A 27,427-nucleotide genomic window follows, 5' to 3' on the forward strand; every position below is an offset into this window, starting at 1 on the left:
TGACCCCGATCTGACTGTATCTCACTGCGCTGGACTGTGTTTTGACCCCGATCTGACTGTATCTCACGGCGCTGGACTGTGTTTTGACCCCGATCTGACTGTATCTCACGGTGCTGGACTGTGTTTTGACCCCGATCTGACTGTATCTCACTGCGCTGGACTGTGTTTTTACCCTGATCTGATTGTGCTGGACTGTTTTGACCTCGATCTGACTGCTCATGACAGAATGAGGCCTCAGGCAGGAGTCTGGCTGGCTGTGTCAGAGACAGGCAGCAGCAGGTGTCTGTAAATAACTCGAGCTCTCCTCTCTGCTCGGGGGCGATCAGATGTCAGAGGCTCTGAGCTCCCGCACTGCTCCAGACAGCTGTGGACAGGTCCGAGACCACAGGGGGGCGCTGCCAAGAGACAGGAGGCCTGATCCCAGCACACAGACACAGATCCTGAGTGTGGCGGCGGTCTGAGAGGAAATTGTGCGTCTCTCTCTCTCTGTGTGTGTTTGTAAACACTCCCCATGTGTAGATCTCTCTCTCTCTCTGTGCACGTGTGTTTGTAAACACTCCCCATGTGTAGATCTCTCTCTCTCTCTGTGCACGTGTGTTTGTAAACACTCCCCATGTGTAGATCTCTCTCTCTGTGTGTGTGTGTGTTTGTTAACACTCCCCGTGTGTAGATCTCTCTCTCTGTGTGTGTGTGTTTGTAAACACTCTCCGTGTGTAGATCTCTCTCTCTCTGTGTGTGTGTGTGTTTGTAAACACTCCCCATGTGTAGATCTCTGTGTGTGTGTGTGTGTTTGTAAACAATCCCCGTGTGTAGATCTCTCTCTCTCTGTGTGTGTGTGTTTGTAAACACTCCCCGTGTGTAGATCTCTCTCTCTCTCTCTGTGCGTGTATGTTTGTAAACACTACCCATGTGTAGATCTCTCTCTCTGTGTGTGTGTGTTTGTAAACACTCCCCGTGTGTAGATCTCTCTCTCTCTGTGTGTGTATGTGTGTTTGTAAACACTCTCCATGTGTAGATCTCTCTCTCTCTGTGTGTGTGTGTGTTTGTAAACACTCCCCATGTGTAGATCTCTCTCTCTGTGTGTGTGTGTATGTGTGTTTGTAAACACTACCCATGTGTAGATCTCTCTCTCTGTGTGTGTGTGTGTGTTTGTAAACACTACCCATGTGTAGATCTCTCTCTCTGTGTGTGTGTGTGTGTGTGTGTATCTCTCTCTCTCATGCCTGTTGTCCTATATATAGCGCCCCTCCTCACTCTGATAACATTCCCCCCGCAAGCTCTGAGCCCAGGTCTCTTAACGGGTCGGGCCGGGACGAGAGGGTCCTGACAGAGCAACACTCATCTCGGGGCCCCTTCCAGAGACACCCTCTCCCCTGAACACTCCTCTCCCCTGAACACACCAGTTTCTCCACTAGACACCCCACAAATCCGCCGGACCGGACGTGACCCGCCGGCCCGGCTGTCCTCCTGGTGTAGCTGGACCGGATCAGAACCACCGGACCTGGTGTCGGGTCTGCTCTCTTCAGCGCAGGCGCCGGGCTGGCAGACACGAGCCCCGGCAGGCAGAGAGAGGAGCTCTGGGACGGGAGCCAGACCCCGCAGGCGTCTCCCGTTCTGCCCCCCCCGCTGGAGAGGAGAGACCGGTGGGGGGAGCGGGGGGGTCTGGACCCGAGCCCAGCGGAGAGAGGTGTTCCCAGGCTCCGCGCCGCTGAGGCTTGACTAGTCAGGAGCCGGGCCAGGGCAGGGAGCCGAGAGCAGAGCGCTCCCCCGGAGGAGCCGGGCCAGGGCAGCGAGCCGAGAGCAGAGCGCTCCCCCGGAGGAGCCGGGCCAGGGCAGCGAGCCGAGAGCAGAGCGCTACCCCGGAGGAGCCGGGCCAGGGCAGCGAGCCGAGAGCAGGGCCCAGAGCTAGTTCTGAACGGGGAGCAGGGTGCACCAGCCCTCTCCAGAGAGGCGTGACCGCGGTGAGGTGGCACGAGGCCGAGTCAGACCCAGAAATGTGAGGGCTGAGTGTGAAACTGCACACGCAGGTGAGAACACAGGGAGTGACGCCAGCAGCTCCCTGCGCCTCAGGGCCACTGATCCGCAGAGAAGAGATACCAGGGGGAGAGAGAGACAGGAGAGACAGGGGGCGAGAGGAGAGATGGGTTAGAGAGGAGAGGGAGGAGAGAGAGACAGGAGAGGGAGAGAGACAGGGGACAGAGAGACAGAGAGAGAGGAGAGGGAGGAGAGAGAGAGGAGATACCAGGGGGAGAGAGAGACAGGAGAGACAGGGGACAGAGAGGAGAGACAGGGGACAGAGAGGAGAGATGGGTTAGAGAGGAGAGGGAGGAGAGAGAGACAGAGAGGAGAGAGAGGAGATACCAGAGGGACAGAGAGGAGAGACAGGGGACAGAGAGGAGAGATGGGTTAGAGAGGAGAGGGAGGAGAGAGAGAGACAGGAGAGGGAGAGAGACAGGGGACAGAGAGACAGGAGAGACAGGAGAGACAGAGAGAGAGAGGAGAGAGACAGGGGACAGAGAGACAGGAGAGACAGGAGAGACAGAGAGAGAGAGGAGATACCAGGGGGAGAGAGAGACAGGAGAGACAGGGGACAGAGAGGAGAGATGGGTTAGAGAGGAGAGGGAGGAGAGAGAGACAGGAGAGGGAGAGAGACAGGGGACAGAGAGACAGGAGAGACAGAGAGAGAGGAGAGGGAGGAGAGAGACAGGAGATACCAGGGGGAGAGAGAGACAGGAGAGACAGGGGACAGAGAGGAGAGATGGGTTAGAGAGGAGAGGGAGGAGAGAGAGACAGGAGAGGGAGAGAGACAGGGGACAGAGAGACAGAGAGAGAGGAGAGGGAGGAGAGAGAGAGGAGATACCAGGGGGAGAGAGAGACAGGAGAGACAGGGGACAGAGAGGAGAGACAGGGGACAGAGAGGAGAGATGGGTTAGAGAGGAGAGGGAGGAGAGAGAGACAGGAGAGACAGAGAGGAGAGGGAGGAGAGAGAGGAGATACCAGAGGGACAGAGAGACAGGAGAGACAGGGGACAGAGAGGAGAGACGGGGGACAGAGAGGAGAGATGGGTTAGAGAGGAGAGGGAGGAGAGAGAGACAGGAGAGGGAGAGAGACAGGGGACAGAGAGACAGGAGAGAAAGAGAGAGAGGAGAGGGAGGAGAGAGAGAGGAGATACCAGGGGGAGAGAGAGACAGGAGAGACAGGGGACAGAGAGGAGAGACAGGGGACAGAGAGGAGAGATGGGTTAGAGAGGAGAGGGAGGAGAGAGAGACAGGAGAGGGAGAGAGACAGGGGACAGAGAGACAGAGAGAGAGGAGAGGGAGGAGAGAGAGAGGAGATACCAGGGGGAGAGAGAGACAGGAGAGACAGGGGACAGAGAGGAGAGACAGGGGACAGAGAGGAGAGATGGGTTAGAGAGGAGAGGGAGGAGAGAGAGACAGGAGAGACAGAGAGGAGAGGGAGGAGAGAGAGGAGATACCAGAGGGACAGAGAGACAGGAGAGACAGGGGACAGAGAGGAGAGACAGGGGACAGAGAGGAGAGATGGGTTAGAGAGGAGAGGGAGGAGAGAGAGACAGGAGAGGGAGAGAGACAGGGGACAGAGAGAAAGGAGAGACAGGGGACAGAGAGGAGAGGGAGGAGAGAGAGACAGGAGAGAGAAAGGAGATACCAGGGGGAGAGAGAGACAGGAGAGACAGGGGACAGAGAGGAGAAATGGGTTAGAGAGGAGAGGGAGGAGAGAGAGACAGGAGAGAGATGAGAGACCAGGGCGAGCAACAGACAGGAGGAGAGAGACAGGGGACAGAGAGAGGAGAGACGGGGGAGAGAGAGACACAGGGGACAAAGAGGCGAGAGGAGAGACAAGGGAAGAGAGAGACAGGGGACATAGAGGAGAGATGGGTTAGAGAGGAGGGAGACACAGGAGAGAGAGGAGACAGAGACCGGATCATCTGCGAGGTGTCTGAACCAGACCTCTGGGACTCGGGTCCAGACCTTCCCTCCGGGAGCGCTGGGAGATCCGCCCACAGCCCCCCCCCCGGGCTCCCTTCAGCGGGGCGCGGACACCGAATCCGAACCTGAACCTGACTCGAACCCCAACCGGACCAAACCCTGAATCTCACCGAATCTGAACCGAACCAGAATCGAACGTGAATCTGAACCGAACCCGAACATAACCGAAACGGGTCAAACCAGAATCCAAACCAACCCAAATCAAGCCGAACCCTGCATCGCATCAAATCCGCACCGAACCGGAATCGAACCCAGTTCATTCTTATTGTCCCGGTTCTGTCTCTGTCGACGCCTCGATTCCTCTCCGAAGGCGAGGATATGATCTCCCGCCCTTCGGGACGGACCTGCTTCATGTACACAAGGTGACTCATTCACAAGACTTCCAAGCAGCACCAAGCCTGATCCGGGAAAAGTCTCGTTAATTATTACCGCTGTGCCAACCCCCCGACTAATCCCTCAGGATAACAAGACTGTTCAAACGGAACTGAGGGAGAGGAGAGAGAGACACACTGGGATTAGAGAAACATTCTTCCCTAAATTCAGAAATCTAGTCCCAGAGTTCCCACACCTGCCAGAATCACAACGGGTCCCAATCCTACTGGGAGAGGGAGGAGGGAACTCAGTTGATCTGGCAGCCCAGTTTGTGATCTCCTGTCCCATCCTGAGGAACAGTGAGCCTGTCTCTCAATAATAATAATACAGTGTGTGATCTCCTGTCCCAGCCTGAGGAACAGACAGTGAGCCCGTCTCTCAATAATAATAATCCAGTGTGTGATCTCCTGTCCCAGCCTGAGGAACAGACAGTGAGCCCGTCTCTCAATAATAATAATCCAGTGTGTGATCTCCTGTCCCAGCCTGAGGAACAGACAGTGAGCCCGTCTCTCAATAATAATAATCCAGTGTGTGATCTCCTGTCCCAGCCTGAGGAACAGACAGTGAGCCTGTCTCTCAATAATAATAATAATCCAGTGTGTGATCTCCTGTCCCAGCCTGGGGAACAGACAGTGAGCCCGTCTCTCAATAATAATAATCCAGTGTGTGATCTCCTGTCCCAGCCTGAGGAACAGACAGTGAGCCTGTCTCTCAATAATAATAATACAGTGTGTGATCTCCTGTCCCAGCCTGAGGAACAGACAACGAGCCTGTCTCTCAATAATAATAATCCAGTGTGTGATCTCCTGTCCCAGCCTGGGGAACAGACAGTGAGCCCGTCTCTCAATAATAATAATACAGTGTGATCTCCTGTCCCAGCCTGAGGAACAGTGAGCCTGTCTCTCAATAATAATAATACAGTGTGTGATCTCCTGTCCCAGTCTGAGGAACAGACAGTGAGCCTGTCTCTCAATAATAATAATACAGTGTGTGATCTCCTGTCCCAGCCTGAGGAACAGACAGTGAGCCTGTCTCTCAATAATAATAATACAGTGTGTGATCTCCTGTCCCAGCCTGAGGAACAGACAGTGAGCCCGTCTCTCAATAATAATAATCCAGTGTGTGATCTCCTGTCCCAGCCTGAGGAACAGACAGTGAGCCCGTCTCTCAATAATAATAATCCAGTGTGTGATCTCCTGTCCCAGCCTGAGGAACAGACAGTGAGCCCGTCTCTCAATAATAATAATCCAGTGTGTGATCTCCTGTCCCAGCCTGGGGAACAGACAGTGAGCCCGTCTCTCAATAATAATAATCCAGTGTGTGATCTCCTGTCCCAGCCTGGGGAACAGACAGTGAGCCTGTCTCTCAATAATAATAATACAGTGTGTGATCTCCTGTCCCAGCCTGAGGAACAGACAGTGAGCCCGTCTCTCAATAATAATAATAATACAGTGTGTGATCTCCTGTCCCAGCCTGAGGAACAGACAGTGAGCCCGTCTCTCAATAATAATAATACAGTGTGTGATCTCCTGTCCCAGCCTGAGGAACAGACAGTGAGCCTGTCTCTCAATAATAATAATACAGTGTGTGATCTCCTGTCCCAGCCTGAGGAACAGTGAGTCTGTCTCCCAATAATGCTCCAGCCACCTACAGTATATGTCAATATTTTATAATATGTCTTTGTTGTAAATGTCTGTAATATGTCTGTAGATTTTATTTTACTTTTATTTTATGTTTTGTTCCACGTTAATTTGATTATTTTTATTTGCTTTGGCAACACTGATTGTACCCATCGGTCATGCTAATAAAGCACCTTGAATTGAATAGAGAGATGCACACTGGGATCACAGAGGAGAGAGAGACAGGAGAGAGATGCACACTGGGATCAGAGAGGAGAGAGAGAGACAGGAGAGAGATGCACACTGGGATCAGAGAGGAGAGAGAGACCCAGGGGTCTGACTCCCCTGAGACCTGGGCCCCTGGACTGCGTAACGCTGTTCGGAAACAGACGGACTGCAGGTCTCCTGATTTCACAGCGCTCACCTGCTCCCCAGCCCTACTGCTGAGCCACCCAGAGTCAGCAGGGGGGGTCACACAGGGGGCCGAGGGCGACAGCGAACTGACAGGCAGCTCTTGGGGGAGGAGGGGGGGTCCCCCAAGGGGCTCGGAGAACCGGTCGGACATGACTCCTCCGGGCGGGAACCCCTCGGGGCGCCGTTCCCAGGGTGCAGCGTGGGAAAGAGCCGTCCCCGACCATCACAAACGAACCTGTTTCCCGAAAATCACTCCTGTAGCAGTGTAGTGATATATATCACACCCTGCAGTCCTCATATCACACTACACACACACACACACTCCTGTAGCAGTGCGCACGCTTGTAGTGATATATATCACACCCTGCAGTCCTCATATCACACTACACACACACTCCTGTAGCAGTGCGCACGCTTGTAGTGATATATATCACACGCTGCAGTCCTCATATCACACCACACACACACTCCTGTAGCAGTGCGCACGCTTATAGTGATATATATCACACCCTGCTGTCCTCATATCACACTACACACACACACACTCCTGTAGCAGTGCGCACGCTTGTAGTGATGTATATCACACCCTGCTGTCCTCATATCACACCACACACACACTCCTGTAGCAGTACGCACGCTTGTAGTGATATATATCACACCCTGCAGTCCTCATATCACACTACACACACACTCCTGTAGCAGTGCGCACGCTTATAGTGATATATATCACACCCTGCAGTCCTCATATCACACTACACACACACTCCTGTAGCAGTACGCACGCTTGTAGTGATGTATATCACACCCTGCTGTCCTCATATCACACTACACACACACACACTCCTGTAGCAGTGCGCACGCTTGTAGTGATGTATATCACACCCTGCTGTCCTCATATCACACTACACACACACACTCCTGTAGCAGTGCGCACGCTTGTAGTGATATATATCACACCCTGCAGTCCTCATATCACACCACACACACACTCCTGTAGCAGTACGCATGCTTGTAGTGATATATATCACACCCTGCAGTCCTCATATCACACTACACACACACTCCTGTAGCAGTGCGCACGCTTGTAGTGATATATATCACACCCTGCAGTCCTCATATCACACTACACACACACACACTCCTGTAGCAGTGCGCACGCTTGTAGTGATGTATATCACACCCTGCTGTCCTCATATCACACTACACACACACACACTCCTGTAGCAGTGCGCACGCTTGTAGTGATATATATCACACCCTGCAGTCCTCATATCACACTACACACACACACTCCTGTAGCAGTACGCACGCTTGTAGTGATATATATCACACCCTGCAGTCCTCATATCACACCACACACACACTCCTGTAGCAGTGCGCACGCTTATAGTGATGTATATCACACCCTGCAGTCCTCATATCACACTACACACACACACACTCCTGTAGCAGTGCGCACGCTTGTAGTGATGTATATCACACCCTGCTGTCCTCATATCACACTACACACACACACTCCTGTAGCAGTGCGCACGCTTGTAGTGATATATATCACACCCTGCAGTCCTCATATCACACCACACACACACTCCTGTAGCAGTACGCATGCTTGTAGTGATATATATCACACCCTGCAGTCCTCATATCACACTACACACACACTCCTGTAGCAGTGCGCACGCTTGTAGTGATATATATCACACCCTGCAGTCCTCATATCACACTACACACACACACACTCCTGTAGCAGTACGCACGCTTGTAGTGATATATATCACACCCTGCAGTCCTCATATCACACCACACACACACTCCTGTAGCAGTGCGCACGCTTATAGTGATGTATATCACACCCTGCAGTCCTCATATCACACTACACACACACTCCTGTAGCAGTGCGCACGCTTGTAGTGATATATATCACACCCTGCTGTCCTCATATCACACTACACACACACACACTCCTGTAGCAGTGCGCACGCTTGTAGTGATATATATCACACCCTGCAGTCCTCATATCACACCACACACACACTCCTGTAGCAGTGTCCACGCTTGTAGTGATATATATCACACGCTGCAGTCCTCATATCACACTACACACACACTCCTGTAGCAGTGCGCACGCTTATAGTGATGTATATCACACCCTGCAGTCCTCATATCACACTACACACACACACACTCCTGTAGCAGTGCGCACGCTTGTAGTGATATATATCACACGCTGCAGTCCTCATATCACACTACACACACACACACTCCTGTAGCAGTGCGCATGCTTGTAGTGATATATATCACACGCTGCAGTCTTAATATCACACTACACACACACACTCCTGTAGCAGCGCGCACGCTTGTAGTGATATATATCACACCCTGCAGTCCTCATATCACACTACACACACACACACTCCTGTAGCAGTACGCACGCTCGTAGTGATATATATCACACCCTGCAGTCCTCATATCACACTACACACACACTCCTGTAGCAGTGCGCACGCTTGTAGTGATGTATATCACACCCTGGAGTCCTCATATCACACCACACACACACACTCCTGTAGCAGTGCGCACGCTTATAGTGATGTATATCACACCCTGCAGTCCTCATATCACACTACACACACACTCCTGTAGCAGTGCGCACGCTTGTAGTGATGTATATCACACCCTGGAGTCCTCATATCACACCACACACACACACTACTGTAGCAGTGCGCATGTTCGTAGTGATATATATCACACCCTGGAGTTCTCATATCACACTACACACACACACTCCTGTAGCAGTACGCACGCTTGTAGTGATATATATATATAGTGTCCAGTCCTAGTCATGGAGGGGTCAGTCAGTGTGTCCGGTCCTGGTCCTGGAGGGGTCAGTCAGTGTGTGTGTCTGCAGCAGGGCTGTCCAGTCCTGGTCCTGGAGGGGTCAGTCAGTGTGTCCAGTCCTGGTCCTGGAGGGGTCAGTCAGTGTGTGTGTCCAGTCCTGGTCCTGGAGGGATCAGTGTGTGTGTCCAGTCCTGGTCCTGGAGGGGTCAGTCAGTGTGTCCAGTCCTGGTCCTGGAGAGGTCAGTCAGTGTGTCCAGTCCTGGTCCTGGAGGGGTCAGTCAGTGTGTGTGGCTGCAGGAGTCCTGGTCCTGGAGGATATTGAAGGGTTAAGTCTTGTTCCTTCACTGCAGTTAAAGATTAACCACGCAGACAGACGCAGTACACCACTGCTCACCAACACACACACACAACACTGCCCAGAGCCAGAGCACGCACGCACACACACACACACACACACAATACTGCCCAGAGCCAGAGCACGCACACACAGAGGGGGGTAGGAGAGGGGAACAAGGCGATACCCTGTCTTCTCTCCAGACACAGCTGGGTGAGCTCCTCCAGTCAGGACAGGAGGCTCTACTGTACACAGAGAGGGGTGGGGGTGGGGAACAAGCCGAGACCCTGGCTTCTCTCCAGACACAGCTGGGTGAGCTCCTCCAGTCAGGACAGGGGGCTCTACTGTACACAGAGAGGGGTGGGAGGGGGGAACAAGCCGAGACCCTGGCTTCTCTCCAGACACAGCTGGGTGAGCTCCTCCAGTCAGGACAGGAGGCTCTACTGTACACAGAGAGGGGTGGGAGGGGGGAACAAGCTGATACCCTGGCTTCTCTCCAGACACAGCTGGGTGAGCTCCTCCAGTCAGGACAGGGGGCTCTACTGTACACAGAGAGGGGTGGGAGGGGGGAACAAGCCGAGACCCTGGCTTCTCTCCAGACACAGCTGGGTGAGCTCCTCCAGTCAGGACAGGAGGCTCTACTGTACACAGAGAGGGGTGGGAGGGGGGAACAAACCGATACCCTGGCTTTTCTCCAGACACAGCTGGGTGAGCTCCTCCAGTCAGGACAGGAGGCTCTACTGTACACAGAGAGGGGCGGGAGGGGGGAACAAGCCGATACCCTGGCTTCTCTCCAGACACAGCTGGGTGAGCTCCTCCAGTCAGGACAGGAGGCTCTACTGTACACAGAGAGGGGTGGGAGGGGGGAACAAGCTGATACCCTGGCTTCTCTCCAGACACAGCTGGGTGAGCTCCTCCAGTCAGGACAGGAGGCTCTACTGTACACAGAGAGGGGTGGGAGGGGGGAACAAGCTGATACCCTGGCTTCTCTCCAGACACAGCTGGGTGAGCTCCTCCAGTCAGGACAGGAGGCTCTACTGTACACAGAGAGGGGTGGGAGGGGGGAACAAGCCGATACCCTGGCTTCTCTCCAGACACAGCTGGGTGAGCTCCTCCAGTCAGGACAGGAGGCTCTACTGTACACAGAGAGGGGTGGGAGGAGGTAACAAGCTGATACCCTGGCTTCTCTCCAGACACAGCTGGGTGAGCTGCTCCAGTCAGGACAGGAGGCTCTACTGTACACAGAGAGGGGTGGGAGGGGGGAACAAGCTGATACCCTGGCTTCTCTCCAGACACAGCTGGGTGAGCTCCTCCAGTCAGGACAGGAGGCTCTACTGTACACAGAGAGGGGTGGGAGGGGGGAACAAGCTGATACCCTGGCTTCTCTCCAGACACAGCTGGGTGAGCTCCTCCAGTCAGCACAGGGGGCTCTACTGTACACAGAGAGGGGTGGGAGGGGGGAACAAGCTGATACCCTGGCTTCTCTCCAGACACAGCTGGGTGAGCTCCTCCAGTCAGGACAGGAGGCTCTACTGTACACAGAGAGGGGTGGGAGGGGGGAACAAGCTGATACCCTGGCTTCTCTCCAGACACAGCTGGGTGAGCTCCTCCAGTCAGGACAGGAGGCTCTACTGTACACAGAGAGGGGAACAAGCAGCACTTAGACATAGCAATTAGAGAAGCTTCTCTCTCTGGTCTGTGGAAACTAGTTTCTGGAGAAGAGACGGCTGGTGCAATTCGGGGTTTAATTAGGCGCCTTTAATTAGACTGTAATCAGCATGCGGCGCGTGGTGCACCAGCCCCCACGCCAGCGCGAGGCCCGGAGAGCGTGACTCCGCATTTGAAACCCGAAGTTCTCGCAGAATCCCAGAATCCCGGCGCCCGTCGCCCCTGGCAACGGCAAGCCTCCCATCTCCATAACAACGAGACTTTCTCTCACACACACACACAGGAGAGCGCGCGCCTCCCCCCCTCCTCTCGTGCCAAACCTGCTGTACTCGAGACAAGGGGCCCCTGTTCTCGCGCCGCGGCCGCGAGCTGCTTTTCTCCTTTCACCGCCCGCCCGCCCGCGCGCGATCGAGACCGAGACAGAGCGAGCGAGGGGCTCGTGTCGATCCGGTACCGGTTCCGGTGTCGGTTCGGATTCCTTCACTTGTGAGCTCGCCCACCGGGCTACATAGGGCGGCGCGAGGAGGAGGGGCTCCGCGGCTCGTGAGGCCGTGCCCCGCCCACGCGCCCAAATCACAACAAAGACAGGCACGGCCACGCGCGCAGATTCCCCACGGACCCGAGCTCGTCAAGTCAGTCAAGCGGCTCTCCGATATAGCGCCTTTCAGTCCTGAGCTCCACCAGCTCCACGTCCCCGGGGTGCAGTACAAGTACTGATCAGACACGCGAGATTTAAACACAGAAGAGGCGTTAATACACGAGTGAAACACAGTACTAACAAATACTGATCAGACACGCGAGATTTAAACACAGAAGAGGCGTTAATACACGAGTAAAACACAGTACTAACAATTACTGATCAGACACGCGAGATTTAAACACGTCTCAACACATTAATACACGAGTAACACACAGGACAGCCCAGTGAGATCAGGGTAAGAACACGGGACAGCCCAGTGAGATTACGGTAAAAACACAGTCCAGCCCAGTGAGATCAGGGTAAAAACACGGGACAGAACAGCCAAGCCCAGTGAGATCAGGGTAAAAACACAGTACAGCCCAGTGAGATCAGGGTAAAAACACAGGACAGCCCAGTGAGATTGGGGTAAAAACACGGGACAGCGCAGTCCAGCCCAGTGAGATTGGGGTAAAAACACAGTACAGCCCAGTGAGATCAGGGTAAAAACACAGGACAGCGCAGTACAGCCCAGTGAGATCAGGGTAAAAACACAGTACAGCCCAGTGAGATCAGGGTAAAAACACAGTCCAGCCCAGTGAGATTGGGGTACCTCTATACCCCCCGCCAGGACTGGGAGAAACCGGACCGGACCCGGAACCAACACCAACACCAGCAGCAGCACCGTGACGCGGGTTCGAACCCCTCGCCGCCGGACTGAAGGCAGGACACTGGAGTCCAGACTGCGACTTCCTCCCCATCATCATCATCATCAGCAGCAGCAGCCGCGGAGCCACCTGCCCCGGGGGGGGCAGTTCATCCGGGCACAACCCCCCTCCCTGCTCCCCCGCTCCTGCGCCTGCGCCGGCCGCGCGGCCTGTCTTACCTCCGTCCGGGGCAGCTCGCGCGGAGGACCGGCAGGAGGAGGAGGAGGAGGCGGGGGTTCGGGTCCGGTCCGGTCCGGTCCGGTCCGGTTCGGTGTCGGTCCGGCGGCCGGGCCTCCTGGCCCCGGGCGTGCTGGCGCGCGGTGCTTTCTTCCCGAAGGAAACAAAGTTTGTTCTCGGGCTCGTGCGGCCGCCGCGCGCTCGCTCGCTCGCTCGCTCGAGACTCCAGCCCCTCTGGCTCCGCGCGAGCCTCAGCTGCTCCGCCAGGTGCTCGTTTGCATAGCCCCGCCCCCTCCCCCCATCGAGGGGGGCGGCTCGGCCAATGGGAGGGCGAGGGGGGCCGTGTCCGGGCAGCTCGAGCCCAGAGCCGGCAGGTGTGAGTCACCGCGTCAGGCTTGATAGAGCGCCTTTCAGAGACAGACTGCAGGGAGGAGGAGGGGGTGTCAGACTGCTGTACACAGAGAGTGGTGGAGGAGGGGGTGTCAGAGACTCTGCTGTACACAGAGAGTGGTGGAGGAGGGGGTGTCAGAGACTCTGCTGTACACAGAGAGTGGTGGAGGAGGGGGTGTCAGACTGCTGTACACAGAGAGTGGTGGAGGAGGGGGTGTCAGACTGCTGTACACAGAGAGTGGTGGAGGAGGGGGGTGTCAGACTGCTGTACACAGAGAGTGGTGGAGGAGGGGGTGTCAGACTGCTGTACACAGAGAGTGGTGGAGGAGGGGGTGTCAGACTGCTGTACACAGAGAGTGGTGGAGGAGGGGGTGTCAGAGACTCTGCTGTACACAGAGAGTGGTGGAGGAGGGGGTGTCAGACTGCTGTACACAGAGAGTGGTGGAGGAGGGGGTGTCAGACTGCTGTACACAGAGAGTGGTGGAGGAGGGGGTGTCAGACTGCTGTACACAGAGAGTGGTGGAGGAGGGGGTGTCAGAGACTCTGCTGTACACAGAGAGTGGTGGAGGAGGGGGTGTCAGAGACTCTGCTGTACACAGAGAGTGGTGGAGGAGGGGGTGTCAGACTGCTGTACACAGAGAGTGGTGGAGGAGGGGGTGTCAGACTGCTGTACACAGAGAGTGGTGGAGGAGGGGGGTGTCAGACTGCTGTACACAGAGAGTGGTGGAGGAGGGGGTGTCAGACTGCTGTACACAGAGAGTGGTGGAGGAGGGGGTGTCAGACTGCTGTACACAGAGAGTGGTGGAGGAGGGGGTGTCAGAGACTCTGCTGTACACAGAGAGTGGTGGAGGAGGGGGTGTCAGACTGCTGTACACAGAGAGTGGTGGAGGAGGGGGTGTCAGACTGCTGTACACAGAGAGTGGTGGAGGAGGGGGTGTCAGACTGCTGTACACAGAGAGTGGTGGAGGAGGGGGTGTCAGAGACTCTGCTGTACACAGAGAGTGGTGGAGGAGGGGGTGTCAGAGACTCTGCTGTACACAGAGAGTGGTGGAGGAGGGGGTGTCAGAGACTCTGCTGTACACAGAGAGTGGTGGAGGAGGGGGGTGTCAGAGACTCTGCTGTACACAGAGAGTGGTGGAGGAGGGGGTGTCAGACTGCTGTACACAGAGAGTGGTGGAGGAGGGGTGTCAGAGACTCTGCTGTACACAGAGAGTGGTGGAGGAGGGGGGTGTCAGACTGCTGTACACAGAGAGTGGTGGGGGTTGCCTGCGCCCTTCCCACGATGCTCCAGTGGGCGTGGGCGTGGAGAATGGGGATCTCAGACAGGCCGCCTGCAGGATGAGGTCATGTGTGAGAAATGTCTCTCGCCGCCTGAGCACAGCTGTCCAGGAGAGAGACAGCTGACATCAGCACACAGACACACCAGCCCCGTACCCCAGTATCCCCCTCCGACTCCCTGGGCTCTACTGCGCTGTCCTGTGTTTTTACCCTGATCTCACTGGGCTCTACTGCACTGTCCTGTGTTTTTACCCTGATCTCACTGGGCTTTACTGCACTGTCCTGTGTTTTTACCCTGATCTCACTGGGCTGTACTGCGCTGTCCTGTGTTTTTACCCTGATCTCACTGGGCTCTACTGCGCTGTCCTGTGGTTTTACCCTGATCTCACTGGGCTGTACTGCACTGTCCTGTGTTTTTACCCTGATCTCACTGGGCTGTACTGCACTGTCCTGTGTTTTTACCCTGATCTCACTGGGCTGTACCACACTGGGCTGTGTTTTTACCCTGATCTCACTGGGCTCTACTGCACTGGGCTGTGTTTTTACCCTGATCTCACTGGGCTGTACTGCGCTGTCCTGTGTTTTGACCCTGATCTCACTGGGATTTTACCCTGATCTCACTGGGCTGTACCACACTGGGCTGTGTTTTTACCCTGATCTCACTGGGCTCTACTGCACTGGGCTGTGTTTTTACCCTGATCTCACTGGGCTGTACTGCGCTGTCCTGTGTTTTGACCCCTATTTCACTGGTCTCCCTGTGTTTTGACCCCTATCTCACTGGTCTCCCTGTGTTTTGACCCCTGTCTCCCTGTGTTTTTACCCCGGTCTCACTGTGTTTTTACCCCGGTCTCCCTGGTCTCCCTGTGTTTTGACCCTGGTCTCCCTGTGTTTTGACCCTGGTCTCCCTGTGTTTTGACCCCGGTCTCCCTGGTCTCCCTGTGTTTTGACCCCGGTCTCCCTGTGTTTTGACCCCAGTCTCACTGTGTTTTTACCCTGGTCTCCCTGTGTTTTGACCCCTGTGTTTTTACCCCAGTCTCCCTGTGTTTTGATCCCTGTCTCCCTGTGTTTTGACCCTGGTCTCCTTGTGTTTTGACCCTGGTCTCCCTGTGTTTTGACCCCTGTCTCCCTGTGTTTTGACCCTGGTCTCCCTGTGTTTTGACCCCTGTCTCCCTGTGTTTTGACCCCAGTCTCCTTGTGTTTTTACCCTGGTCTCCCTGTGTTTTGACCCTGATCTCCCTGTGTTTTGACCCCGGTCTCACTGGTTTCCCTGTGTTTTGACCCCGGTCTCCCTGTGTTTATACCCTGGTCTCCCTCCAGCCTCGCGGAGCTGCTGTTTTCCTGTCTGTGTGTCGGGCTGCTGTGTCCGATCCCACAGGTCCAGCGGGTCGAATCAGGAATGCCAGCGCTCCGGCATCCCGGGATTCCACATTCCACACATTCCCGACTCTCCCCCCTCTCTCACATACCACCGCCACTGGCATGACGCAACTGAGGGGGGCAGAGAGGGACCCCTGCTCTCCCAGCGTGACCATGAGGGGATGGCAACCATGAGCTGCAGGCAGGAGACTTCTGTACACAGAGAGGGGTGGAGGAGGGTGTCAGAGAGAGCAGGAGACTCTTCTGTACACAGAGAGTGGTGGAGGGGTGTGTGTCTGAGAGCAGGAGACTCTTCTGTACACAGAGAGTGGTGGAGGGGTGTGTGTCTGAGAGCAGGAGACTCTTCTGTACACAGAGAGGGGTGGAGGAGGGTGTCAGAGAGAGCAGGAGACTCTTCTGTACACAGAGAGTGGTGGAGGAGGGTGTCAGAGAGAGCAGGAGACTCTTCTGTACACAGAGAGTGGTGGAGGGGTGTGTCTGAGAGCAGGAGCCTCTTCTGTACACAGAGAGTGGTGGAGGGGTGTGTGTCTGAGAGCAGGAGACTCTTCTGTACACAGAGAGTGGTGGAGGGGGGTGTCAGAGACACTTCTGTACACAGAGAGTGGTGGAGGGGGGTGTCTGAGAGCAGGAGACTCTTCTGTACACAGAGAGTGGTGGAGGGGTGTGTCAGAGACACTTCTGTACACAGAGAGTGGTGGAGGGGGGTGTGTCTGAGAGCAGGAGACTCTTCTGTACACAGAGAGTGGTGGAGGGGGGTGTCTGAGAGCAGGAGACTCTTCTGTACACAGAGAGTGGTGGAGGGTGTGTGTCTGAGAGCAGGAGACTCTTCTGTACACAGAGAGTGGTGGAGGAGGGTGTCAGAGAGAGCAGGAGACTCTTCTGTACACAGAGAGTGGTGGAGGGGGGTGTCTGAGAGCAGGAGACTCTTCTGTACACAGAGAGTGGTGGAGGGTGTGTGTCTGAGAGCAGGAGACTCTTCTGTACACAGAGAGTGGTGGAGGGTGTGTGTCTGAGAGCAGGAGACTCTTCTGTACACAGAGAGTGGTGGAGGAGGGTGTCAGAGAGAGCAGGAGCCTCTTCTGTACACAGAGAGTGGTGGAGGAGGGTGTCAGAGAGAGCAGGAGACTCTTCTGTACACAGAGAGTGGTGGAGGGGGTGTGTCTGAGAGCAGGAGACTCTTCTGTACACAGAGAGTGGTGGAGGGGGGTGTCTGAGAGCAGGAGACTCTTCTGTACACAGAGAGTGGTGGAGGGGTGTGTCTGAGAGCAGGAGACTCTTCTGTACACAGAGAGTGGTGGAAGGGGGTGTCAGAGACACTTCTGTACACAGAGAGTGGTGGAGGGGTGTGTGTCTGAGAGCAGGAGACCCTTCTGTACACAGAGAGTGGTGGAGGGGGGTATCAGAGACACTTCTGTACACAGAGAGTGGTGGAGGAGGGGTGGGTCTGAGAGCAGGAGACCCTTTTGTACACAGAGAGTGGTGGAGGGGTGTGTGTCTGAGAGCAGGAGACCCTTCTGTACACAGAGAGTGGTGGAGGGGGGTATCAGAGACCCTTTTGTACACAGAGCGTGGTGGAGGAGGGGGTGTGCAGTCATGTCCAGCGCTCTCCCGGTCTGGGTGGATATCCGGGTGGCGGTTCGGGAGGTTATTTCAGGCTCTGGGCTCTCTTCCAGTTGTGTACCTCCCAGATTGTGCGTTTACTAGCCCCGAGAACGACACCGAGGGCATTCAGGGGCACTATAATAGCGCCTGGGGCTGAATGACAGCTGCCGAGGGTTACACTGCTCCGAGCACGGTCCTGCCCTGTCCTCTCTTGTCCTCTCCTGTCCTGCCATCCCCTGCCCTGTGCTGTCCTCTCCTGTCCTGCCCTCCCCTCTCCTCTCTTGTCCTGTGCTGCCCTCCCCTCCCCTCTCCTGCCCTCTCCTGCCCTGCCCTGTCCTTCCCTCCCCTCTCCTGCCCTCTCCTGCCCTGCCCTGTCCTTCCCTCCCCTCTCCTGCCCTCTCCTGTCCTGCCCTGCCCTCTCCCCTCCCCTCTCCTGCACTGCCCTCTCCCCTCCTCTCCTGCCCAGCTCTGCCCTCTCCTCTCCTCTCCTGCCCTCTCCTGCCCTCTCCTGCCCAGCTCTGCCCTCTCCCCTCCTCTCCTGCCCTGCCCTCTCCCCTCCTCTCCTGCCCAGCTCTGCCCTCTCCTCTCCTCTCCTGCCCAGCTCTGCCCTCTCCCCTCCTCTCCTGCCCTGCCCTGCCCTCTCCCCTCCTCTCCTGCCCAGCTCTGCCCTCTCCTCTCCTCTCCTGCCCTCTCCTGCCCAGCTCTGCCCTCTCCCCTCCTCTCCTGCCCAGCTCTGCCCTCTCCTCTCCTCTCCTGCCCAGCTCTGCCCTCTCCTCTCCTCTCCTGCCCAGCTCTGCCCTCTCCTCTCCTCTCCTGCCCAGCTCTGCCCTCTCCTCTCCTGCCCTCTCCTGCCCAGCTCTGCCCTCTCCTCTCCTCTCCTGCCCAGGTCTGCCCTCTCCCCTCCTCTCCTGCCCAGCTCTGCCCTCTCCTCTCCTCTCCTGCCCAGCTCTGCCCTCTCCTCTCCTCTCCTGCCCAGCTCTGCCCTCTCCTCTCCTCTCCTGCCCAGCTCTGCCCTCTCCTCTCCTGCCCTCTCCTGCCCAGCTCTGCCCTCTCCTCTCCTCTCCTGCCCAGCTCTGCCCTCTCCCCTCCTCTCCTGCCCAGCTCTGCCCTCTCCTCTCCTCTCCTGCCCAGCTCTGCCCTCTCCTCTCCTCTCCTGCCCAGCTCTGCCCTCTCCTCTCCTCTCCTGCCCAGCTCTGCCCTCTCCTCTCCTGCCCTCTCCTGCCCAGCTCTGCCCTCTCCTCTCCTCTCCTGCCCAGGTCTGCCCTCTCCTCTCCTCTCCTGCCCAGCTCTGCCCTCTCCCCTCCTCTCCTGCCCAGCCCTGCCCTCTCCCCTCCTCTCCTGCCCAGCTCTGCCCTCTCCTCTCCTCTCCTGCCCTCTCCTGCCCAGCTCTGCCCTCTCCCCTCCTCTCCCCTCCTCTCCTGCCCAGCTCTGCCCTCTCCTCTCCTCTCCCCTCCTCTCCTGCCCAGCTCTGCCCTCTCCTCTCCTGCCCTCTCCTGCCCAGCTCTGCCCTCTCCTCTCCTCTCCTGCCCAGCTCTGCCCTCTCCTCTCCTCTCCCCTCCTCTCCTGCCCAGCTCTGCCCTCTCCTCTCCTGCCCAGCTCTGCCCTCTCCTGCCCTCTCCTGCCCAGCTCTGCCCTCTCCCCTCCTCTCCTGCCCAGCTCTGCCCTCTCCTCTCCTCTCCTGCCCTCTCCTGCCCAGCTCTGCCCTCTCCTCTCCTCTCCTGCCCTCTCCTGCCCAGCTCTGCCCTCTCCCCTCCTCTCCTGCCCAGCTCTGCCCTCTCCTGCCCAGCTCTGCCCTCTCCCCTCCTCTCCTGCCCAGCTCTGCCCTCTCCTCTCCTTTCCTGCCCTCTCCTGCCCAGCTCTGCCCCCTCCCCTCCTCTCCTGCCCAGCTCTGCCCTCTCCTCTCCTCTCCTGCCCTCTCCTGCCCAGCTCTGCCCTCTCCTCTCCTGCCCAGCTCTGCCCTCTCCTCTCCTCTCCTGCCCTCTCCTGCCCAGCTCTGCCCTCTCCTCTCCTGCCCAGCTCTGCCCTCTCCTCTCCTCTCCTGCCCTCTCCTGCCCAGCTCTGCCCTCTCCCCTCCTCTCCTGCCCAGCTCTGCCCTCTCCTCTCCTCTCCTGCCCTCTCCTGCCCAGCTCTGCCCTCTCCTCTCCTCTCCTGCCCTCTCCTGCCCAGCTCTGCCCTCTCCCCTCCTCTCCTGCCCAGCTCTGCCCTCTCCTCTCCTCTCCTGCCCTCTCCTGCCCAGCTCTGCCCTCTCCCCTCCCCTCTCCTGCCCAGCTCTGCCCTCTCCTGCCCTCTCCTGCCCAGCTCTGCCCTCTCCTCTCCTGCCCAGCTCTGCCCTCTCCTCTCCTCTCCTGCCCTCTCCTGCCCAGCTCTGCCCTCTCCTCTCCTGCCCAGCTCTGCCCTCTCCTCTCCTCTCCTGCCCTCTCCTGCCCAGCTCTGCCCTCTCCTCTCCTCTCCTGCCCAGCTCTGCCCTCTCCTCTCCTGCCCAGCTCTGCCCTCTCCTCTCCTCTCCTGCCCTCTCCTGCCCAGCTCTGCCCTCTCCCCTCCTCTCCTGCCCAGCTCTGCCCTCTCCTCTCCTCTCCTGCCCTCTTCTGCCCAGCTCTGCCCTCTCCTCTCCTCTCCTGCCCAGCTCTGCCCTCTCCTCTCCTGCCCTCTCCTGCCCAGCTCTGCCCTCTCCTCTCCTCTCCTGCCCTCTCCTGCCCAGCTCTGCCCCCTCCCCTCCTCTCCTGCCCAGCTCTGCCCTCTCCCCTCCTCTCCTGCCCAGCTCTGCCCTCTCCTCTCCTCTCCTGCCCTCTCCTGCCCAGCTCTGCCCTCTCCTCTCCTGCCCTCTCCTGCCCAGCTCTGCCCTCTCCTCTCCTCTCCTGCCCAGCTCTGCCCTCTCCTCTCCTCTCCTGCCCTCTCCTGCCCAGCTCTGCCCTCTCCTCTCCTGCCCAGCTCTGCCCTCTCCCCTCCTCTCCTCTCCTGCCCTCTCCTGCCTAGCTCTGCCCTCTCCTCTCCTGCCCAGCTCTGCCCTCTCCTCTCCTCTCCTGCCCTCTCCTGCCCAGCTCTGCCCTCTCCTCTCCTGCCCAGCTCTGCCCTCTCCCCTCCTCTCCTGCCCTCTCCTGCCCAGCTCTGCCCTCTCCTCTCCTGCCCTCTCCTGCCCAGCTCTGCCCTCTCCTCTCCTGCCCAGCTCTGCCCTCTCCTCACATCTCCTGCCCAGCTCTGCCCTCTCCCCTCCTCTCCTGCCCAGCTCTGCCCTCTCCTCTCCTCTCCTGCCCTCTCCTGCCCAGCTCTGCCCTCTCCCCTCCTCTCCTGCCCAGCTCTGCCCTCTCCCCTCCTCTCCTGCCCAGCTCTGCCCTCTCCTCTCCTCTCCTGCCCAGCTCTGCCCTCTCCCCTCCTCTCCTGCCCAGCTCTGCCCTCTCCTGCCCAGCTCTGCCCTCTCCTCTCCTGCCCTCTCCTGCCCAGCTCTGCCCTCTCCTCTCCTGCCCAGCTCTGCCCTCCCCTCTCATGCCCTCTCCTGCCCTCTCCTGCCCAGCTCTGCCCTCTCCTCTCCTGCCCAGCTCTGCCCTCTCCTGCCCAGCTCTGCCCTCTCCTCTCCTGCCCTCTCCTGCCCAGCTCTGCCCTCTCCCCTCCTCTCCTGCCCAGCTCTGCCCTCTCCTCTCCTCTCCTGCCCAGCTCTGCCCTCTCCTCTCCTCTCCTGCCCTCTCCTGCCCAGCTCTGCCCTCTCCCCTCCTCTCCTGCCCAGCTCTGCCCTCTCCTCTCCTCTCCTGCCCAGCTCTGCCCTCTCCCCTCCTCTCCTGCCCAGCTCTGCCCTCTCCTCTCCTCTCCTGCCCAGCTCTGCCCTCTCCTCTCCTGCCCAGCTCTGCCCTCTCCTCTCCTCTCCTCTCCCCTCCTCTCCTGCCCAGCTCTGCCCTCTCCCCTCCTCTCCTGCCCAGCTCTGCCCTCTCCTCTCCTCTCCTGCCCTCTCCTGCCCAGCTCTGCCCTCTCCTCTCCTCTCCTGCCCGTTCCTGTCAGTCCCAGCTCCTGACTCCTGCTCGGAGTTTTCCAGTGTCCCACATCGGGGGAGCCCTGTTGTGTTTTTCTGGTTTGGAAACGTGCTTCATGAAGATGACCGTTAATCCTTACTATTTCTGTTATTATCACCAGTGGTACTGGCGCTGTGCTGGAGACACTGTCCGTCAGGACGACGGGGTCAGGCTGCAGGTCGTTGCCGTGGTGACAGCAGGGCCCGTGACGGGGGGCGGGGGGCGATTGAAAGGGATTAAGGTGGGGGTGGGGGGAGACAGCTGGGCTCCCACAGGCGGGTGGTCTCCGACAGGAGGAGAAATTCAGGAACCAGACAAGAACAGCTCTGAGGGCTGCTGGGAGGTGCCTGCCTGAGCCCGGTAAGAGCAGGGTAAAAACACAGGACAGCGCAGTAGAGCCCAGTGAGATCAGGGTAAAAACACAGGACAGCGCAGTAGAGCCCAGTGAGAGCAGGGTAAAAACACAGGACAGCGCAGTACAGCCCAGTGAGAGCAGGGTAAAAACACAGGACAGTCCAGTGAGAGCAGAGTAAAAACACAGGACAGTGCAGTGAGATCTGGGTAAAAACACAGGACAGTGCAGTACAGCCCAGTGAGATCTGGGTAAAAACACAGGACAGCGCAGTGACAGCGCAGTGAGATCAGGGTACAAACACAGTGTGTAGTACAGTGCAGTCCCTACTGTGGAGAGCTCTCATCACGACTGTCTGCATCACTAGCAGTACTGACACAGTGTACAACTATCACAACACTTCATTGTGCAGGCGGGGAAGCAGACATACTGTACAAACACGGTAAACACGGTATTTATCAAAACACCACGGTCTGCGGACACACGTCTCTCCCCGAGGTGTGCCCCCGAGGTGCGCTGGAGCTGTCCACCCGCCCGGCTCTGTCCCAGTCTGCTCGGGAAGACGGGCTTGGTCCCACGGAGGAGAGATCCACAGTGTCAGAGGGAAGACAGGGGTTGTCCCTGCTCCTCTCGGCGAGAGAACGCGGTCTCCTGAGGTCCGGGGCGGTTTCCTTCCACGAACACGCCACGCGTGTCCTCTCCGCCCAAACCCGTCTTGTTTCTCCCCTGACGTGACCTCAGGCATCTCCTCCCCCACCCAAGGGGTGACGTCAGGCCCGGCCAATCGGCGCCCGGGTGACGTCACGGGCGGCCAATGGGGGGAGCCCACGGGGGCGGGGCTCCACGGCGCCGCTGTTCCGAGTCGGAGGAGAGAATATTTTTCCCAGTTCAATTCAAGGGGCTTTATTAGCATGACCGCTGGGTACAATCAGTGTTGCCAAAGCAGATAAAAATAATCAAATTCACACGAAACAGAACAAAAAACAGAAGTAAAATAAAATCTACAGACATTTACAACAAAGACATATTATAAAATATTGACATATACTGTAGGCGGCTGGAGCATTATTGAGAGACGGACTCACTGTTCCTCAGGCTGTGACAGGAGATCACATACTGGGCTGCCAGATCAACTGAGTTCCCTCCTTCCTCTCCCAGTAGGATTGGGACCCGTTGTGATTCTGGCAGGTGTGGGAACTCTGGGATTAGATTTCTGAATTTCGGGAAGAATGTTTCTCTAATCCCAGAGTATCTGTCACAGTGCAGTAGGAAGTGCACCTCTGTCTCTATTTCTCCCCGCTGGCAGTGGGAGCACAGCCTGTCCTCTCTGGGCACTCCAGGTCTGCCTGTGTCCAGGCTGTGGTCACTGAGCCTGTCCTCTCTGGACAGCCGGGTCTGTCTGTGTCCAGTGTGTGTGTCCAGGCTGTGGTCACTGAGCCTGTCCTCTCTGGACAGCCAGGTCTGTCTGTGTCCAGTGTGTGTGTGTCCAGGCTGTGGTCACTGAGCCTGTCCTCTCTGGACAGCCAGGTCTGCCTGTGTCCAGTGTGTGTGTCCAGGCTGTGGTCACTGAGAATATGGTGGTGTCCGCGACGCAGGGGCTCCCCCTAGGGGCCCTGTCCAGAACTGCAGGCTGTGACAGGCGGGCGGAGGGACCTGTGTGTGTCGTTCCGGGTGTCGGGGGCACTGGGGCGAGGACCGGCCCAGTCTGGCCGGCTCGGCGGTCCTGAGGGTCTGTGCTGCCCTCGGCTCCGTGTCCCGCCCTCGTCGCGGTCAGCTGGTTCGACAGACCTGAAGCGGTGAGCGGCGTCTGAGTCACCGTGAAACTGATCTCTCGATCCCAGCGCTGACAGCACGAGTCCCGGCCGTCTCCACACTACGAGACGAAGGGGCGTGTCTGCGCTGCCTTATAATACAGAGAGATATATACAGTTCGCTTCTATACTCTCCTCTCCTCTCTGCCACTGCCCCGTCTTTCCTCTCTCGATCCCAGCACAGGAACACACCCACAAGAGCACACCGGTCCCCTCCGGCTCACGCTCGCGTTTACAGAGGACTGATTCAGCCATCAGGGCAGTTGGAAACGATCTCTCCTTCACTTTTTATATGTGGTAGTGTCCGTCCAGTCCCAAAATATCTGTGTGTGTGTGTTCTGTGATGGACTGGTGTCCTCTCCAGGGTGTGTGTGTGTGTGTCCTGTGATGGGCTGGTGTCCTGTCCAGGGTCTGTGAGTGTGTGTGTGTGTCCTGTGATGGGACTGGTGTCCTGTCCAGGGTGTGTGTGTGTCCTGTGATGGGCTGGTGTCCTGTCCAGGGTCTGTGAGTGTGTGTGTGTGTCCTGTGATGGGACTGGTGTCCTGTCCAGGGTGTGTGTGTGTCCTGTGATGGGCTGGTGTCCTGTCCAGGGTGTGTGTGTGTGTGTCCTGTGAGGGGCTGGTGTCCTGTCCAGACTGTGTGTGTGTGTGTGTGTGTGTGTGTGTGTGTGTGTGTGTGTGTGTGTGTGTGTGTGTGTGTGTGTGTGTGTGTGTGTGTGTGTGTGTGTGCGTGTGTCCTGTGATGGGCTGGTGTCCTGTCCAGGGTGTGTGTGTGTGTGTCCTGTGATGGGCTGGTGTCCTGTCCAGGGTGTGTGTGTGTGTGTCCTGTGATGGGCTGGTGTCCTGTCCAGGGTCTGTGAGTGTGTGTGTGTGTCCTGTGATGGGACTGGTGTCCTGTCCAGGGTGTGTGTGTGTCCTGTGATGGGCTGGTGTCCTGTCCAGGGTGTGTGTGTGTGTGTCCTGTGAGGGGCTGGTGTCCTGTCCAGGGTCTGTGAGTGTGTGTGTGTGTCCTGTGATGGGACTGGTGTCCTGTCCAGGGTGTGTGTGTGTCCTGTGATGGGCTGGTGTCCTGTCCAGGGTGTGTGTGTGTGTGTCCTGTGATGGACTGGTGTCCTGTCCAGACTGTGTGTGTGTGTGTGTGTGTGTGTCCTGTGATGGGCTGGTGTCCTGTCCAGGGTGTGTGTGTGTGTGTCCTGTGATGGACTGGTGTCCTGTCCAGACTGTGTGTGTGTGTGTGTGTGTGTCCTGTGATGGGCTGGTGTCCTGTCCAGGGTGTGTGTGTGTGTCCTGTGATGGGCTGGTGTCCTGTCCAGGGTGTGTGTGTGTGTGTCCTGTGATGGACTGGTGTCCTGTCCAGACTGTGTGTGCGTGTGTGTGTGTGTGTCCTGTGATGGGCTGGTGTCCTGTCCAGGGTGTGTGTGTGTGTGTCCTGTCCAGGCTGTGTGTGAGTGTGTGTGTCCTGTGATGGGCTGGTGTCCTGTCCAGGGTGTGTGTGTGTGTGTGTGTGTGTGTGTGTGTGTGTGTGTCCTGTGAGGGGCTGGTGTCCTGTCCAGACTGTGTGTGTGTCCTGTGATGGGCTGGTGTCCTGTCCAGGCTGTCTGTGTGTGTGTGTGTGTGTGTGTGTGTGTGTGTGTGTGTGTGTGTGTGTGTGTGTGTGTGTGTGTGTGTGTGTGTGTGTGTGTGTGTCCTGTGAGGGGCTGGTGTCCTGTCCAGGCTGTCTGTGTGTGTGTGTGTGTGTGTGTGTGTGTGTGTGTGTGTGTGTGTGTGTGTGTGTGTGTGTGTGTGTGTGTGTGTCCTGTGATTGGCTGGTGTCCTGTCCAGACTGTGTGTGTGTGTGTGTGTGTGTGTGTCCTGTGAGGGGCTGGTGTCCTGTCCAGGGTGTGTGTGTGTGTGTGTGTGTGTGTGTGTGTGTGTCCTGTGAGAGGCTGGTGTCCTGTCCAGGGTGTGTGTGTGTGTGTCCTGTGATGGGCTGGTGTCCTGTCCAGGGTGTGTGTGTGAGTGTGTGTGTCCTGTGATGGACTGGTGTCCTGTCCAGGGTGTGTGTGTGTGTGTGTCCTGTGATGGGCTGGTGTCCTGTCCAGACTGTGTGTGTGTCCTGTGATGGGCTGGTGTCCTGTCCAGGGTGTGTGTGTGAGTGTGTGTGTCCTGTGATGGACTGGTGTCCTCTCCAGGGTGTGTGTGTGTGTCCTGTGATGGGCTGGTGTCCTCTCCAGGGTGTGTGTGTGTGTGTCCTGTGATGGGCTGGTGTCCTGTCCAGGGTGTGTGTGTGAGTGTGTGTGTCCTGTGATGGACTGGTGTCCCGTCCAGGGTGTGTGAGTGTGTGTCCTGTGATGGAGTGGTGTCCTGTCCAGGGTGTGTGTGTGTGTGTGTGTCCTGTGATGGGCTGGTGTCCTCTCCAGGGTGTGTGTGTGTGTGTCCTGTGATGGACTGGTGTCCTGTCCAGGGTGTGTGAGTGTGTGTGTGTCCTGTGATGGGCTGGTGTCCTGTCCAGGGTGAGTGTGTGTGTGTGTGTGTGTGTGTGTGTGTGTGTGTGTGTGTGTGTGTGTGTGTGTGTGTGTGTGTGTGTGTGTGTGTGTGTGTGTGTGTGTCCTGTGATGGGCTGCTGTCCTGTCCAGACTGTGTGTGTGTCCTGTGATGGACTGGTGTCCTGTCCAGACTGTACCCTCGGCTGTGCGTGGTCACGCGATCACCAGGGGAACAAGGCGCTGTATCTCGGGGACAAGAGCAGCACTAACGAAGGAGGTGAGTTTCATGGTTTGTGCCGTCTGTAGGGGGGGGCAGCTTCACGGAGCTGTGGAAGCGATACTCTCTCGTCGTGGGAGACGTCTGCGTGTCCTCCCGGTGCTACTGAGTCTCTTCAGTCTGGAGGGAGGGTCCCACACTGACAGGCTGGAGGAACTGAGTCTCTTCAGTCTGGAGGGAGTGTCCCACACTGACAGGCTGGAGGAACTGAGTCTCTTTAGTCTGAAGGGACTGTCCCACACCGACAGGCTGAGGGAACTGAGTCTCTTCAGTCTGGAGGGATTGTCCCACACTGACAGGCTGAGGGAACTGAGTCTCTTCAGTCTGGAGGGAGTGTCCCACACTGACAGGCTGAGGGAACTGAGTCTCTTCAGTCTGGAGGGAGTGTCCCGCACTGACAGTCTGGGGGAACTGAGTCTCTTCAGTCTGAAGGGAGTGTCCCACACTGACAGGCTGGAGGAACTGGGTCTCTTCAGTCTGGAGGGAGTGTCCCACACTGACAGGCTGGGGGAACTGAGTCTCTTCAGTCTGGAGGGAGGGTCCCACACTGACAGGCTGGAGGAACTGAGTCTCTTCAGTCTGGAGGGAGTGTCCCACACTGACAGGCTGGGGGAATTGAGTCTCTTCAGTCTGGAGGGAGTGTCCCACACTGACAGGCTGGAGGAACTGAGTCTCTTCAGTCTGGAGGGAGTGTCCCACACTGACAGACTGGAGGAACTGAGTCTCTTCAGTCTGAAGGGAGTGTCCCGCACTGACAGGCTGAGGGAACTGAGTCTCTTCAGTCTGAAGGGAGTGTCCCACACTGACAGGCTGGAGGAACTGAGTCTCTTCAGTCTGGAGGGAGGGTCCCACACTGACAGGCTGGAGGAACTGAGTCTCTTCAGTCTGGAGGGAGGGTCCCACACTGACAGGCTGGAGGAACTGAGTCTCTTCAGTCTGAAGGGAGGGTCCCACACTGACAGGCTGGAGGAACTGAGTCTCTTCAGTCTGAAACACGGAAGACTATAACCTGGTGTGCTGTATGTTTTCATAACTAATTCACGAACTCAGGCAACATTATCACTAG

General features: G+C 57.4%; 2 protein-coding genes across 8 annotated transcripts in view; one reads left to right on the top strand and one right to left on the bottom strand.

Annotated features, from left to right (window-relative positions):
* Window positions 1-13,069, bottom strand: part of ddr1 (discoidin domain receptor tyrosine kinase 1) — a 57,161-nt gene extending 44,092 nt beyond the window's left edge. For 2 of the 7 annotated variants that reach the window (XM_088632742.1, XM_088632740.1), the window contains exon 1: window positions 12,542-12,744. In XM_088632742.1, the coding sequence (XP_088488868.1) occupies window positions 12,542-12,701 (160 nt within the window). In that variant the 5' untranslated portion in view covers window positions 12,702-12,744. Of the gene's footprint in view, window positions 1-12,541; window positions 12,745-12,814 lie in introns of those variants that run through there. The other 5 variants (XM_088632738.1, XM_088632736.1, XM_088632741.1 and 2 more) reach the window with 3 other exon arrangements.
* LOC148671962 (uncharacterized) overlaps window positions 1-27,427 on the top strand; it is a 360,178-nt gene that overhangs the window by 171,884 nt on the left and 160,867 nt on the right. The window lies entirely within an intron of this gene.

The sequence above is a fragment of the Lepisosteus platostomus genome, chromosome 5 (assembly GCF_059453375.1).
Source record: "Lepisosteus platostomus isolate fLepPlt1 chromosome 5, fLepPlt1.hap1, whole genome shotgun sequence".
Classification (NCBI taxonomy): Eukaryota; Metazoa; Chordata; class Actinopteri; order Semionotiformes; family Lepisosteidae; genus Lepisosteus; species Lepisosteus platostomus.